This window comes from Neoarius graeffei, chromosome 14 (genome assembly GCF_027579695.1).
Source record: "Neoarius graeffei isolate fNeoGra1 chromosome 14, fNeoGra1.pri, whole genome shotgun sequence".
Taxonomy (NCBI): Eukaryota; Metazoa; Chordata; class Actinopteri; order Siluriformes; family Ariidae; genus Neoarius; species Neoarius graeffei.
The window spans coordinates 53,038,532-53,055,817 of record NC_083582.1 but is presented as its reverse complement, the minus strand read 5'-3'; the positions used below and the strand labels follow the sequence as shown (position 1 = coordinate 53,055,817).

At 40.8% G+C, this 17,286-nt stretch overlaps 1 protein-coding gene across 1 annotated transcript in view; it reads left to right on the top strand.

Annotated features, from left to right (window-relative positions):
* LOC132898414 (CDP-diacylglycerol--glycerol-3-phosphate 3-phosphatidyltransferase, mitochondrial) overlaps positions 1–17,286 on the top strand; it is a 44,961-nt gene that overhangs the window by 17,818 nt on the left and 9,857 nt on the right. The window contains exons 3-6 of the mRNA XM_060939987.1: positions 12,713–12,790; positions 13,013–13,106; positions 13,380–13,569; positions 14,413–14,591. Coding sequence (XP_060795970.1) covers positions 12,713–12,790; positions 13,013–13,106; positions 13,380–13,569; positions 14,413–14,591 — 541 coding nt within the window. The remainder of the gene's footprint in view (positions 1–12,712; positions 12,791–13,012; positions 13,107–13,379; positions 13,570–14,412; positions 14,592–17,286) is intronic.

Below are 17,286 nucleotides of genomic sequence, written 5' to 3'. Positions count from 1 at the left end.
TAAATTCATGTAATTTATCCTGACCATGCACCCAGATGTCGACTATGTCATCTCTATAGCGCAGCCAAAGCAAGAGTTTGATCGCATGACCATTTTTAGCCAGGTTATCGATCTCACCCATGGCTATATCCGCATAGCTGCAGGTGTTCTTGGGGCCCATAGCAGTACCCATGCATTGCAAAAAATTAAACTGACCAAATTGTGAGTTATTGTGTAAAAGGCAAATTTCTACTGCTTCCAAGAGGCATTCCGTAGAGGGCTGCAGAACTGTTCTAGAATCAAGGGCCTTCTCAACTGCAGTTAAACCTAATGTATTGTCTATATTGGGGAACATTAGGGTGCATCAGTTGCCCCCTAAAAATGAAAAGTTCCTCCAATCATGATGCATTTTTGTTTTTATGTTCCTTTTGGTAAGAAAACACACTGGGTGAAATATTTTGACAAAATTCAAAAGTTTAATGGTGGCACCAGGAGCTCAAAGTTATGGAAAAAGCTGCTATTTTATGACTTTTATGACAAAATTTCGATCACTTTTCATGAAACATTATGGCACCGTATAGAGTATACCAAATATCTTAGATACTGTAGACAGTATGTCTAGAATGTCTAAAAATATTTGGAGGTTTATTTTAGGGTGTCACTAGCATTATCTATCAATGTTATAACCCTGGTTTTAAGCTTGCCGCTTATGCATATGCTAGCCCCTATTAAAGTTATAATGATGCTGGATTACCTGTTTTCAAGACAACTGAAGATACAAGTGAAATGTTAAGAAGCAAATTCTCAATGTCTATTTCCTATGTGTCCGTCTCAGATTTGGAACCATTACTCTGTCTTTTGCTACAACTTGCACAATGTTCTGGAATCTTTCTTCTATTGTGGCAGAACCAACTTTCTCATGGGCTAGTTTAACCCCACGCTCTGCCACATCATTTGTCACAATGAAGTTTGTGAGTGTTGCCTTTATCCTCTGGTAAGATGCCAAGCCACCCCATTGTGACACTGGTGTTGAGAGCAGATGATCATCAAATATATCAAAAGCTGCAAAGAACAGCCACGAGTCTTCACCTATGAAGTTTTCCAGTTTGAGGGCCACAGCTTCCTCTAGTAGACTTGGAAAGCATGGTTTGCTGTAGTCTGTTCCTGTCCTGTTCCTGGTGATAGCAGCCTTTGGGAAGCTCAGCAATCTATCCACCATAGCCTGCTTGGTGGATGTCTGCACTCTCTCACTGAACAGAGCAAGTGGTACAAGCTCTGCTGTCAAATACCACAGGTGGTTTGAGAAGGTCTTAATTGCAATTTGAGCTACCTCTCTATCGACTTCTTTGTACAAGTAGAGATCTTTGAGTATTTGCAGGTCATTTTGTGGTGCAGGTGAACCACCATTTCGCATAGACGAAACAAACAAACTTCACCAATCTTTGAATGCGAGGGAGTTGTCTGCCATGCTTGTCCAAGACAGTACCAGCAGGTAATGCAGCAATCACATCAGAGAGTAGAGATATTTTCAAAAGGTAGATACATTTTGCCATCCACCTGGCATGATGGACTGCTCCACATGTGAGAAATGTTGTGAAAGTGAAGCTGTCATCTCTCAAATACAACCTCACATGGTCAAGAAATTCCTTGTAGTCATCTCTTGGTAGAAGATCATGATCCAGGACCTCTTTTGACACTTCCAAGAAAGAGTTACGAAGATTATGCAAAACTTGTGGGAGTTCTGTTACATCACTGACTTCAAAAGTTATCTGCGTGGGATCTGCATGTGGTAAGGTGTTAAAAGCCTCTCTCAAATGAAGAAAGACCTGGATTTCAGGAGCTTGGCTAGTCTCCACCACTTCATTGAAGATATGTGAGATAATCAGTTCACCAATGTGATGGCGACACATCGCCCAGAGAAGATACTTCTTCACTTTCTGTTGTAGTGTGATGCAGGCAGCAGTAACCTGACCTGTGTTGGAAGCAGTGGTGTCACACACCATGGCAGTAATGCTAGCAAGACAGTTCCAACTGAAAAGGAGATTGTAAACTGCTTCTCCAGTCAAGGCACCCGTCTTCTCTCCACCAACAGCTTTGGGTACAATTGGTATTCCCAACAATTTGAAATCACCTCCTCCAGAAACAATGACAGGCAGACGATCATCCATTTCATACTTGGACTTCAAGGCTTCCATCATTTTTCCATCCCAATGTACTGCAGTAAAGTCAGGTACAACCCATTGCTCCTTTATTGCCTGTGAATTCTGGCTGTGAGCTTTTGTGCGTGATCTATCTGCAGTGCTGTAAGAAGAAGAAGATATCTTTGAAGGATCTCCTCCAGTTTTCTCAATGAATTTTCTGGTCAAAGAAGCAATGTCTGTGGGTGTCATACCCAACCGTTCACAGTGTTGTTGGATCTCAGTGTCTTGAAAAATGTCATGAGGCACATATGTTGCAGTCCCTGTTTTTACAAGTCTTCTGTGTTTCCTCTTTGGGTTTTTTTTCAAATAACTCCTCCTCTTCCTCATCTTCACTGCTCTCACTGACATTAGAACATTGTCCTGGGTCTGTTTCTTTGAATTGTTCTTCTTGAGCTTTCTTTTTTTTTTTCTCTGCTCTTGTCACACTTTTCTCCAATCTTTGCTTTTTTCTTTCTTCTTTCCTCTTCTGAATTAAATTCAATCCAGCAATAGTTGCAACTCTGTCTGTCATCATCGATTGCAGGAAAAGCTTATCTTCCTCATTTTCAATTTGTTGAAAGGCATCTTTAGGCCAGAGAACACAAGTTTTGTCCAACAAATCATTGTATTCTTTTTCCTTTTCGACAGTTCTCTTGTTTTTTGCAGTTTTTCGGAATTTCTTGTCATTCTCAAAGAATTTCACAAGCTTGTTGCATGTGCTTTTCTCCAGATCTTTCGGATTTGACTTTCCAGACTGTAGTGGAACTCCTGCCCTTTTATATATATTTTCAATTTGGGGGAAGAGAACTGTTGCACTCTCATAAACAGACCTATTCCTTTTCCCACGTCTCTGTTGTGAGATATTTTAATGCTCTTATGATCATCCTCAGGGTTGGAAGCTTTGATGTAGGAAGAACTAAGTCATCTTTAGTAGCAGCTGGTCCAAGCCCATACAGCAAAGACGATGCCCGAGTTTTACGAGCAGCCATACTTACGTACAGTGGTGTCAACCTAATACAAGACTTCTACTATAGAACATGTACCAGTATGAAGCTTCTAAGTTGAAGAACTTTACTTCTAATGGATCATGCAAAAAGTTTGTTCAAATAAACTAGACTGAAAAGTATATGATATTGATGGATTATGAGATCCACGTTTTTAGTACATATTCTAAATATATTATCAAGCACAGTTTGAGTTTTAGCTGTTCATTGAATCATTGTTCAACTACTTTTAAACAATACAAATGTATTATGAATCACATTAATGCTTCTCAATCCCTTGCAAAGGTTCTTAACATGATCTCTGGGTCACAAGAAATCAATAAATGGAGTCCAACATTGTGATTCAAACCTTACGCGAAAACATAAAATAAGCGTTTTTTGGCAAAAAATGAACCTCATGGTGCCACCATTAGACTTTTGAATATGGTTAAAAAATTTTACAGGATGTCTTTATTGGTGAAAAGGAACACCCAAACAAAAATGCATCAGATTTTATGAAAGTGAGGGCAACTGATGCACCCTAGGGAACATAGAAATTACATCCCATGATACTAATAGGGTGTCTGGGGGAAAAGGACCCACCTTATTGATATTTTCAATTTTGTTAAGCAAATCAGTAGTATCCTTAACAAATGATGGTAGCTCTTGGGCAAGAGGCTTCAAGTGAAACTCGGTAAAGGCAGATAGTCTCTCTATAGCTGTGCCGCAGCACGAAGTAATAAGACGCAGTGGGTTATCCGGTTTATGGGTTTTAACATTACCGAAGGCCACACCCAGTTTGGCCTTGCTGTCTATGACCCACTGGGCTATATCAAGACTGATCTGACCTTTACCGAGCCATTTCTCACCCCATTCTTTAACCTTCCTTAAATGTAGATCCAGGGGTTCGGAGTTAAGCTCCTTATAATGAAGGGGATTCTGTAATTGTCCCAGCATCTTACTACAACCAAAAAAGTTGGGACAAAGTACAAATTATAAATAAAAATGGAATGCAATAATTTACAAATCTCAAAAACTGATATTGTATTCACAATAGAACACAGACAACATATCAAATGTCGAAAGTGAGACATTTTGAAATTTCATGCCAAATATTGGCTCATTTGAAATTTCATGACAGCAACACATCTCAAAAAAGTTGGGACAGGGGCAATAAGAGGCTGGAAAAGTTAAAGGTACAAAAAAGGAACAGCTGGAGGACCAAATTGCAACTCATTAGGTCAATTGGCAATAGGTCATTAACATGACTGGGTATAAAAAGAGCATCTTGGAGTGGCAGCGGCTCTCAGAAGTAAAGATGGGAAGAGGATCACCAATCCCCCTAATTCCGCGCCGACAAATAGTGGAGCAATATCAGAAAGGAGTTTGACAGTGTAAAATTGCAAAGAGTTTGAACATATCATCATCGACAGTGCATAATATCATCAAAAGATTCAGAGAATCTGGAAGAATCTCTGTGCATAAGGGTCAAGGCCGGAAAACCATACTGGGTGCCCGTGATCTTCAGGCCCTTAGACGGCACTGCATCACATACAGGCATGCTTCTGTATTGGAAATCACAAAATGGGCTCAGGAATATTTCCAGAGAACATTATCTGTGAACACAATTCACCGTGCCATCCGCCGTTGCCAGCTAAAACTCTATTGACCCTTCCCACTCACGTGACCTTCGTAAACGCGACCGCCATTTTGGACATGAAGAAATAACAGTTTATGGCACAGACCCTTTCGGTTCTCGCTCATCTAGCTGTTACAATGACTGCTTAGACTGCAACAATAATACCTAACACACATTTAAGTATCCGTCGTAAAGACGTGAAACTCGTCGAGTGACGAGTGTGTTCATTGATAAGCTAACACAATCTAAAAGTAGACATACCATCACACTGCCCTGGTGCTGTGTACAGTTTACCTTCTATGGTTTGTGCACTCACTATTTGCCATTACTTTCTCCAACCCAGTGTTCGAACTATGCCGATATTTTCGGGGGGTCCCTTTTTTTCCCTTGGGGGGTGCTTGTGCTTGTCTCGGAGCGCGGATCTCCAAACGCATGAGAAGCCTATCTTACGCACATATCACGTGGACTCCACACCTCCACACACGCATCGTGTCTGAAGTCATAACTCATCAGGGGAAATCGTGTCCGCATTGGCATGTTCAAAAAACAACCTCGCGTCAACAATGATACCACACGCAAGAAAAAAAAAAACAGTCAGGCTACTCAACACATCTGATCCACAGCAGCACCAAAGCATCACTGGAAATCATGTCAACAACCAATCTTCCATTTCAACACGTGTCAACAAACAAATGGCACCACAAACATGAACGAATCGGTCAGGCTACCGATTCCAAACCCACAGCAGATGAATAATTAAATGCATCTTACCTTAAAGCAGAATCGACCACAAAGGAAGTCTGTTGGCACACTTCCTTTCTACTAGTTTGTGTCCCCAACCTGGCAGCAGCAGTCGTTGTCATATCGGTTTATTTTATCTTTGATGTAAACACAACACTTCGGATATGCAAATGCTTCCCATTACACACGATTGCTATGTCAATAAACATCATTTTGCCAATATTTTAGAGACCATCCATCTTCTCCGTCGGTCAGCATCTGTCGGGATCCGATAAAATGATAAATCTTGCCTTGTGTGTTCTTGCCTTGTGTGTTGATGGTTACTACATCTAGGTGCACAACAATATAATGGCATGATGGAAGTCTTGCTGAAAGTAAAAACTTTCTTTGATGGCTATATTCCTTTCGATGCTTCGCCGTCGTTTCTCGTTGTTGGCTGTGGTAGACTACTGGTAGTTCATGTCCAAAATGGCAGCCGTATTTGTCGTGACGTCACGTGGGATGGGTCAATAGTTCAAAGAAGAAGACGTATCTAAACATGATCCAGAAGGGCAGACATCTTCTCTGGGCCAAGGCTCATTTAAAATGGACTGTGGCAAAGTGGAAAACTGTTCTGTGGTCAGACGAATCAAAATTTGAAGTTCTTTATGGAAATCAGGGACGCTGTGTCATTCGGACTAAAGAGGAGAAGGACGACCCAAGTTGTTATCAGCGCTCAGTTCAGAAGCCTGCATCTCTGATGGTATGGGGTTGCATTAGTGCGTGTGGCATGGGCAGCTTACACATCTGGAAAGACACCATCAATGCTGAAAGGTATATCCAGGTTCTAGAGCAACATATGCTCCCATCCAGACGATGTCTCTTTCAGGGAAGACCTTGCATTTTCCAACATGACAATGTCAAACCACATACTGCATCAATTACAGCATCATGGCTGCGTAGAAGAAGGGTCCGGGTACTGAACTGGCCAGCCTGCAGTCCAGATCTTTCACCCATAGAAAACATTTGGTGCATCATAAAATGGAAGATATGACAAAAAAGACCTAAGACAGTTGAGCAACTAGAATCCTACATTAGACAAGAATGGGTTAACATTCCTATCCCTAAACTTGAGCAACTTGTCTCCTCAGTCCCCAGACGTTTACAGACTGTTGTAAAGAGAAAAGGGGATGTCTTACAGTGGTAAACATGGCCTTGTCCCAACTTTTTTGAGATGTGTTGTTGTCATTAAATTTAAAATCACCTAATTTTTCTCTTTAAATGATGCATTTTCTCAGTTTCAACATTTGATATGTCATCTATGTTCTGTTCTGAATAAAATATGGAATTTTGAAACTTCCACATCATTGCATTCCGTTTTTATTTACAATTTGTACTTTGTCCCAACTTTTTTGGAATCGGGGTTGTAGAATATTCAGACTTATTAAGCATTACGAACCTGGAACCTTTATCTTGTATCCAAATAATTCTATGATTATCTAAGTTGAGTTCCTTTAGCGCTAATCGCTGACCCTTAGATAGATTGTCCTTAGGTTTTCTAAAGTTCTTAGGATTAAATATTACCTTCCTTGACTTTAGTGAGGAAGAGTTCCAGCTCAGGATGACTGGAGGTAGGTGGATTCCACGTGCTCTTCTTGGGAACTGGGAACTCCTTAGTGTGAACATCCTCAGGGTCTGCACTTTCCTTTTCTTTATTGTGGAAGAACACTTTCAGCCTAAAGTCAAGGAAGGTATTGTATTCCTCTACTTTCATGCAAGAAGTATTTCCGGAGGGTAGTATTATTTCGGCTTTTAGAAGGCCTAAAAACCTTAAGGATATTCTGGCGCCTTCTAAACTCAAGCGTGGTGACACAGAAGTCAATAATCAAGAGCGTGAACAAGGTTGCTTTAAGTGTAACAAAAAATGCGATTTATGTAATAACTTTTTCGCCGAGTCAAATTTTTTTGTCAGCTCCGTAACCGGAAAGAAATACAAAATTCGCCAACATCTTTCTTGTACTTCCCGCAATACAATATATTTAGCAACTTGCCATAAATGTAATCTTCAATATGTTGGCTCTTGTACTACAGAATTTAAGGTACGTTTTTGCAACCATAAATCTAGTATGAAAAAAAAAAACATGCGAAGTAGCCAAACATTTTAATCAGTCTCTCCATAATTTGAATGATTTTGAATTCATCTGTATAGAAACAATAGTTAACGCCGCTCAAGATAGCTTAGACAACGTGCTTCTAAATAGGGACGCGTACTGGATGTCGCAATTGTTTACTTTAGCCCCTTATGGGTTAAATAAGCGAAAAGAATATAAATCTAAAAATCGCATTTTTTTTAACAATACTTAATTATTAAATTATGTAATTAATAGTTTATTTTTGTCTTTGTCCTTTATTTAAAATTTTAAAGAATTCACAACTTTGTATATATAAGACCAAGCCCGTAGCACTATGTAGTTTTTTATGACACTGAAGAAGGCTGAAGGCCGAAACGTTTGTCGAGAATAAATTTTTAATAATGTTCAAAAGTTGGTGTCAGAGTGAAATTTTTCTATTCGACATTGTCTATATCTACACTGCTGGGACCCGTGGTATCCTCTGGATCCTTTTGGACAGACTGGTTGTTGGCTGACAGAGACTTTTTACTCTACTTTTTATATATATACACAAGTAGAGTAAAAAGTCTCTGTATATATGTGTGTATATATACAAGGCTCGAAATTCATATATTTTTTCACCAGCCAGCCGGACTAGTTACCTTCCAAAGTAACTAGCCTAACAGAAAATCAACTCGCCAAAATTTGTTCATGTATGAATTTTACTTCTGTCAAAAATAACGCAAAAGAGAGTAGTTACCATTGTTCATGACTAATGTGCATTTATTTCAAGACCTGAGTATTTTGATACTGTTTTTTTTTTGCACCCTTTACAAACTGGCATTTGCTGTTCCACGTCCTCCTCGCGATATCCAAAAAAATGCCAGATGACTGACCCCTTACTAGTTCTTTTAGGAACCAATTTGTCCGCTTCCATTTTTAATTTGTCGCTGAAATTGACTGAACTTACACGGTAGCCTATGCAACACCAGCGATTGCACGAACTGAGTCAGCGCTGTAAACCGAAACCAGTGTTACCAGATACTGCTGACGTTTTCCAGACCAAAATATGTTCAAAACCCATCAAAATGCACTTAAAACTGCCCAAAATGTACTTGATGCCTATCTTGTAAAGTAAAAATATGCAGTTAAAGTCCAGTATACTATTTGTAAATCGAACAACAATGCAAACAACTTCTAAATGGCAACATGAGACCGTCAGTGCTGGAGGTGAAAAGTCTGCTGTCTGGTACTCGGCTCCGTATGGCTGAATCAGATTATAACTTTGCAATCGTCTGCTGTGTTCTGAATCCTACATGCACCAGTAGGTGACGCACACGCATAATATTATGTAGGCTATGTTAGGCTACGATGCATATCTAACATCTGCATTGCTGAGGTTATTTATTTTTTATTTGTCTTTTATTTATTTATCTTTTTATTTATCCTGTTTGTTTTATTAATTTTATAGGCCTAGTTATTCTGCTTAATTTATTTTTGTCTACATCCATGTATTTTCTTCATGTTATCCTGATTTTTGTGGATTTGTTAGATTGTACCTGTTTTATATACTTCAATTTAAAAAAAAAAAGTTAGGCTACGATGCATGGCTGAATGTAACATGAGAAGAGAAAATGGAGAATGGATTGCATCACTTATTTACTAGTTTATGAGTTCAGTTTCTGCACTACATTACACACATTCATATTAGTCTTACAGTTACATCGACATTTTTTTGTTTAAATAATACTTAATGAGATTAATGTTTATTGTTAATGATTAATTTAGGCCAATGCTCGATTTTGGTTGTTTAAAATACCTAAGGGGTACTGGGTAAACTAGGTCTATGACTTGCCTCAGTTGACCAAAGATAGCTGTTTTTCCTGATTTCCTTCGCATATTCAAGAACATGGGCGGCACAGTGGTGTAGTGGTTAGCGCTGTCGCCTCACAGCAAGAAGGTCTGGGTTCGAGCCCCGTGGCCGGCGAGGGCCTTTCTGTGCGGAGTTTGCATGTTCTCCCCGTGTCCGCGTGGGTTTCCTCCGGGTGCTCTGGTTTCCCCCAAAGACATGCAGGTTAGGTTAACTGGTGACTCTAACTGCTCTTTTTAACATGCAGGTTAGGTTAACTGGGATAGGTTCCAGCTTGTCTGCGACCCTGTAGAACAGGATAAAGCGGCTAGAGATAATGAGATGAGATATTCAAGAACATCATTTGGCTTAGGTGTTTACATTCTCTCCCATCTCTGCTTTCTAGTGGTAGTGAAACTATATAAACATCTGATAAAAATCCGCCGAACTAACGTCAAACCCGCCCAATTTTTGTCAACCAGCCCAAGCCATTTTGTGCCCGCAAAGTAGAATTCAAAACCGCCCAACTGGGCGGGAAATCGCCCAATCTGGCAACGCTGACTGAAACTAGAAAATCTTCCCGGAAGTTCCTTTCAGCACCGAGATGTTGCCCAGGATTGGTTGGCGAGTGCGTGACGTTATTGGTTGTTTTGTTTTTTTTGTTTTTTTTACCCTTAGGCAGCCTCTCACGTTACTGCCTGAGGGACAGGGAGAAAACCACCGGAAAATGTTTTAAACAAACGCAACAAACACGAAACAAAGGCAAGTCGGCAGATGACCATAAAATACTCGATAGTTACGATATAATAATTTTATGTATTTCACACAGAATATTCGGAGATATATCGAGTATATTCGATATATCGCACAGCCCTAGTCTGAATCTTTGCTTCATATATATTTTTTATTTTCAACTAGCCAGCCGGGCTGGCTAGTGACAGGAATTACCCGCCAAATGACAAATTAAGTCGCCTCGGGCGACCGGACCACCGCGAATTTCGAGCCCTGATATATACATGCGGCACGTTGGTGTAGTGGTTAGCGCTGTCGCCTCATAGCAAGAAGGTCCGGGTTCGAGCCCCGTGGCCGACGAGGGCCTTTCTGTGCGGAGTTTGCATGTTCTCCCCGTGTCCGCGTGGGTTTCCTCCGGGTGCTCCGGTTTCCCCCACAGTCCAAAGACATGCAGGTTAGGTTAACTGGTGACTCTAAATTGACCGTGAGTGTGAATGGTTGTCTGTGTCTGTGTGTCAGCCCTGTGATGACCTGGCGACTTGTCCAGGGTGTACCCCGCCTTTCGCCCGTAGTCAGCTGGGATAGGCTCCAGCTTGCCTGCGACCCTGTAGAACAGGATAAAGCGGCTAGAGATAATGAGATGAGATATCTGCGCGTGCACACACACACGGGGGCTGCAAAAGTAGGTATACAGTAGGGCTGTAACGATACACCCAACTCATGATTCGATTCGTATCGCGATTTTTGACCCACGATTCGATACGCCCACGATTTTTAAAAAAAATGTTTTTTTAAAGTAGTAAATTTGACTTATTAACATTTACTTACTTACATTTAACTATTTAATAACAAATAATTCAGACCACTGCAGAGAATGAGTAATATGTATGCAAAAATGAACAAATGTATATCCAAAGATTGTTTTATTTCTCAAAATAATACTGTTGAGCCGGAAGCTCTGGTTTTTTCGGTTCTGAAAAAGTCATTTTTCCAAATCGTGTAAATCCGTTAAGATTTTTTTTTTTTGGGGGGGGGGTGGCTCTCTCATTGTCTCACTCTCATAGGGCCAATGATTTTCTGTGATCGCGGAAAACCCAAAATATGTTCAAAACCAGCCAAAAGCACCTAAACCTGCCCAATCTGGCAACACTGCATGCCTTTCCGGTCAAGTGATTGTGATTGGCTTGTGGCACACCTAGCCAGCCAATGAGCTGCTTGTTTACAGATTCGCTCCCCGCGTCGCAACCAGAATGGCGACCGTTTAAAAGAAATGAATGCTCTGCCAGTGGCGAGTGTGGACGTTGCGTGACTCGCAGAAGATTGTCGCAGGTCGGCGAAAAAACGACTTACTAATAGATATAAAAAAATAAAAGTAATTTAAGTAAGTTTAAAATGTAATTTAAATAAAAAGTAAAGTATTCATAAATTGAAGTTTGGAAGCGCCTCTGTTTTTGGGCTGAGGAGAAGTTTGAAAGGGTGTACCGCGATTCTGCCTTCTTGTATCGCGATACGGATCGTGGCTCTGCGTATCGCGATTTCGATACGCATATCGTTACAGCCCTAGTATACAGTAATGAAAAACAAAATGTTCGCACAAAACATTATTTTATTGATTATACAAACATATCAATAATAAACATATTAATCCCTCAAATGTTCAAACTGTTTGCCCCCGGCATTCACACACTCCACTAGTCGAGTGTGGACACCCATGCACATTGTGGCACAAAGGTCTTTATCAGCATCAATTTCCTGACAAGCCTCGTATGAACTGAATCATGGCATCAACAGAACGTGGCTTGCATGTGAAAATCCTATCTTTTACACATCCCCAGAAAAAGAAGTCCATAGGGGTGAGATACGGCAAACGTGGTGGCCAGTCAATGGCTCCCCAGCGTCTTATCCACCTGTTGGGAAATTCTTAGTCAAGTAGTGCACGCACATCGAGTGCAAAGTGTGGTGGCATCCCATCCTGCTGAAAGTAGAAGTCGTCCTGCTGCTGTTGTTCGCATATAATCCTTACTGTATACCTACTTTTGCAGCCGTGTGTGTGTGTGTGTGTGTAATATAAAAATTTTTGGTTTGTTTTTTTGTTTAATGGGACGAAATATACTAGCACGGTTGTCAATATACTATATGGCCAAAAGTTTGTGGACAGCTGACAATTATCCCATATGTGCTTGTTGAACATCCCATTCCAGGTTTAGTCCCCCTTTGCTGTTATAATAACCTCCAGGCTTCACGGAAGGCTTTCCAGTAGATTTTGGAGCAAGACAGATTTTGTCCATTCAGCCACAAGAGCATTAATGAGGTCTTTTAGTGAAACAAAATTGCAAGGCTGCATACGTAAACCTTTTAGACAATTGTGTGCCTCCAACTTTGTGGCAACAGTTTGGGGAAGAACCACATATGGGTGTAATAGTCAAGTGTCCACATAATTTTGTGTACTGGAGCACAGTGCCACTGTAACAGTAAACACCGCTGCCTTTAATATGTTGGTCATATCTGTTTTTATATAGGCACAAATCAAGACCGCCAGAAGTCGAGTGGTGATTGCATCCTTGTATCTTGGCACAGGGCCACTAGAGCAAGATCTTGTATGTTTTCATTAAGCATTTTTCTGCTTCATTTGAATTGTGTATGAGTTGCAGGAGTATTGTGAATAAATAATCTCTCTTAACATCAAGTAACAGCTCATGAATTCAGCAACAGCATAATGGTGTTTGCAGACAATAATTAGTTGAATTAATGCAGTAAACTATTTCATTATATATTTAAGAGGTGCCTAATGGTTTATCTCTTGCCTACATTTCTGGTAGGTTAATTGTATGGAGGAGGCACTCAAATGCTCTCAGGAAGAAGCTGCTGATTTAAAAGTATCTGTACTACTTGACTACACAAGGGGATCAAGAGGTTTGAAATCTTGTTGTCTCTAGTGTTCTTGCTTTTTCTTTCTCACCTGTTCTCTTGACCTATTAAAAACACGCAGTCCATAAACCTGTATGACGGCATGCCACTATTCTTCCTGATTAAGATTGTAGCTAAAATCACCATTAACTTCCTCACTTCCTTGTTCGTGGAATGACTGAGCTGTTGGTTTGGAATGTGCCTATGGGCATCTGGGTGGTTTTATTAGTGTAAACTGCAATATTCTATATGGTATGTGTGGATTTATTTTTGCTCCAGGAAAGAATAATTCTCGAACGATGCTGTTGCCATTGCTGCAGCGGTTTCCAGAGCAGATGAGGGTGTCTTTGTATCACACTCCAGACCTGCGCGGGCCGCTACGCCTCCTAGTGCCTGAACGCTTCAACGAGACTATTGGCGTACAGCATATCAAAGTTTACCTGTTTGACAACAGTCTCATCATCAGTGGGTATGAATTGATGAACACACACTCCTACATTGGCTGTCAAGCATGGATACCTGCAGTACATTCACATGCAATAAACATGTGCATGCTAAGATGCAATATATGTAAGAATGCACGGAAAGTATCCTAATGATACTTAAGGTATGTAAATTGTTGTATTGGCCTTCAAAACACTTGTATTGTAGAAGCTTGCAATATGCAATTGAACACTAGAAAATTTGTGTTCTGTGATCTCTCTGACCTCTCGGAGGTTCCAAATAACCATTCCATGTTTTTTTTTTTAATTTGTTTGTTTGCTTGTTTGTTTTGATAAAGTGCAACAATCGTGTGTGTTAAAAAAAAAATTGGTTAAATTACTACAGGCCAACCTTTAACCATGATGTGTTATGGATTTGAAGATAAGAAAGATCACAATCACAAACTGCGTCAAAGTATTACTTCATGTTTTATAATCTTCTTTTATTATATGTTTTAAACACTACTGGGTAGCTGCGGCTTTATCACTTTTATCAGTAAACGCTGATCATTTGTAATCTTGTCATGTGTAACCATGATGCGTCACACTACAAAAAACTGAAAACTGAATTTGAAGAGAAATTTACTTAATACTAGTGAAATTATCTTCCTGCATGGACAGATATTTTACTTGATAAGACATCTTAGAATAAGTTGGTTGCAATCTAGAACTAGGTTTAATAATCTCAGAATTGGGGTCTTGTATTCTTCTAATAGGAAATGCTAGATCGTTTCAACCATTTGCAAGATATTTTTACTTGCTAAGATATCATTTTTTGCAGTGCAGAAGTGTCGGATCATTCTTTTTTTTTTCCCCCCCCCCCCTCACAGAGCTAATCTGAGCGACTCGTACTTCACTAATCGTCAGGATCGTTACGTGCTGTTAGAGGACTGCCAAGAGGTGGCTGATTTCTTTGAAGAATTAGTGGGCGCAGTGGGCGATGTATCATTACAGCTTGCACCTGATGACAGCGTTCACATGATGGAGGGAATGGTGCACCCTTATAAAGGCAAGTGGTACTGTCTGCTCAGCTGTCATTTCAGTATTGTTGAAATATGGCACCACAAAGCTACAGTCATGTGAAAAAATAAATAAATACATCCCATGGAAATTGTAGACTTTTCTCAAATATTTAAACAAGCAAACATTTCACCCTTTTGATACAGTGACTATAGATAAAGGTGATATATTTGAACAAGTCAACAAGGAAAATTAGCTCTTTCAATCATTTATTCAGCAAAAATATCAACAGATGTAATATTCTTCTTTGGAGAAAGTAAGGACACCCTTGGCTTCAGAAGCTAGTATTGCACCCTTTCAGAGAAATAACTTCTTGTAGGGGGGCAGCACGGTGGTGTAGTGGTTAGCGCTGTCGCCTCACAGCAAGAAGGTCCGGGTTCGAGCCCTGTGGCCGGCGAGGGCCTTTCTGTGCGGAGTTTGCATGTTCTCCCCGTGTCCGCGTGGGTTTCCTCCGGGTGCTCCGGTTTCCCCCACAGTCCAAAGACATGCAGGTTAGGTTAACTGGTGACTCTAAATTGACCGTAGGTGTGAATGTGAGTGTGAATGGTTGTCTGTGTCTATGTGTTGGCCCTGTGATGACCTGGCGACTTGTCCAGGGTGTACCCCGCCTTTCGCCCGTAGTCAGCTGGGATAGGCTCCAGCTTGCCTGCGACCCTGTAGAACAGGATAAAGCGGCTAGAGATAATGAGATGAGATGAGAACTTCTTGTAGGCTTTTGCATGATCGTCCATCAGTCTCTGACATCAGATTGCTAAAATGTTTGACCACTCTTCCATACAGAATTCCTTCAGTTGCAAGATGCTTGAGGGTTTTCTTGCATGTACTGCCCTTTTCAAATCTCCCCACAACATTTCAGTGGAGTTCAAATCTGGGCTTTGACGAGGCCATTCCATCACCCTCCATTTCTTCTTTTTGAGCCATTCCTTGGTGGATTTGCTCATGTGCTTAAGATCATTATCTTGTTGAAAGGTCCACCTCTGGTTCAACCTCATCTTTTGAACAGATGGCATCACGTTATCCTCAAGCACTCTTTGATATGATTTCAGAATTCATAGTTGAATCAATGAATGCAAGCTTCCCAGTCCCTAAGGCAGCAAAGCAACCCCAACCCATAACATTTCCACCACCACGCTTCACATTTGGTATGAGGATCTTCTCCCGAAAAGCCGTTTTTAGTCTGCACCGCATGTGTACTCCTACTGTGGCCAAACAACTCTACCTTTGATTTGTCTGTCCAGAGCACATTATTCCAAAAGGCCTGGTCTTTGCCTTTATGTTCATTGGCAAGCTGTAGTCTGGCTTTAACATTCCTTTTGGACAGCAAAGGCTTTTTCCTGGCACGTCTCCCACGCAGGTCAAATTTGTCCAATCTCTTTCTGATTGTAGATGTATGCACTTTCACACCAACAGTTGCGAGAGTTGCCTGCAGATTCAGTGATGAAGTTTTGGGGTTCTTGGAGAATTCTTTTAGCATCAAATGGTCTGCTCTGGGGCTGAATTTGCTGGAGCGGCCAGTTCTGGACAAATTGGCAGTTGTTTGAAATCTACAGCACTTGTAGATAATTTTCCTGACAGCAGAATGATTTCTTTCTAATAATTTAGAGGGGTTTTTTTTAAATTCCATTGCCAGATTCATAGGTATCCACAACCTTTTTTCTGAGGTCCTTCTAGAGCTCTTTAGATCTTGGCATGACGACACCACACACTTCAACAGCAAAGAGAACACCAGACCCTAGATGTCAGGTTTAAATAAGACGGGTTCCACCTGTACCGCCACCTGCAGGAGGTTCTAATCAACAGTACCTAATCTGGAACACCCGAGTCTAATTTTATGTGCTTGAAAGCGTGATAAATGTAAGGGTGTCCTTACTTTTTCCAGGGTGCCTTTACTTTTTTTTTTTTTAATTTAAATTATGAAAATGACTACAAAATGTCAATTTTATGTGTTGTTCATTGGAGTATATTACCTTTATCTGTAGGCATTGTATCAAAGAGAGTAAAATGTTTGCTTGTTTAAATATGTTAAGAAAAGTCTACGGTTTCCATGGGATGTAATTTTTTTTTCCCCCACATGATGGTATGTTGAGCGGCACGGTGGTGTAGTGGTTAGCACTGTCGCCTCACAGCAAGAAGGGTTCGAGCCCAGCGGCCAATGAGGGCCTTTCTGTGTGATGTTTGCGTGTTCTCCCCGTGTCTGTGTGGGTTTCCTCCGGGTGTTCCGGTTTCCTCCACAGTCCAAAAACATGCAGGTTAGGCTAATTGGTGGCTCTAAATTGACCGTAGGTGTGAATGTGAGTGTGAATGGTTGTTTGTCTCTATGTGTCAGCCCTGTGATGACCTGGCGACTTGTCCAGGGTGTACCCCGCCTCTCGTCCATAGTCAGCTGGGATAGGCTCCAGCTTGCCTGCGACCCTGTACAGGATAAGCGGCTACAGATAACAGATGGGATGGATGGATGATGGTATGTTAATTGCTGTGAATTAAGTGTCACGTTGTACTTAAGGAAGATGAATGGTAAGAACACTGAATTGTTCTTTCTAATTAGTGATGCTTTATGACACACCCACTAACATAGTTGACTGAGCACTTCTGAACACAGTGAAATAGTCATTTCCTTGTAGCTTTTGCACTTTCCATATCGCATCCAATTTCTTTCAGTGGTGTCTTGCATTCAGACTGTTCCC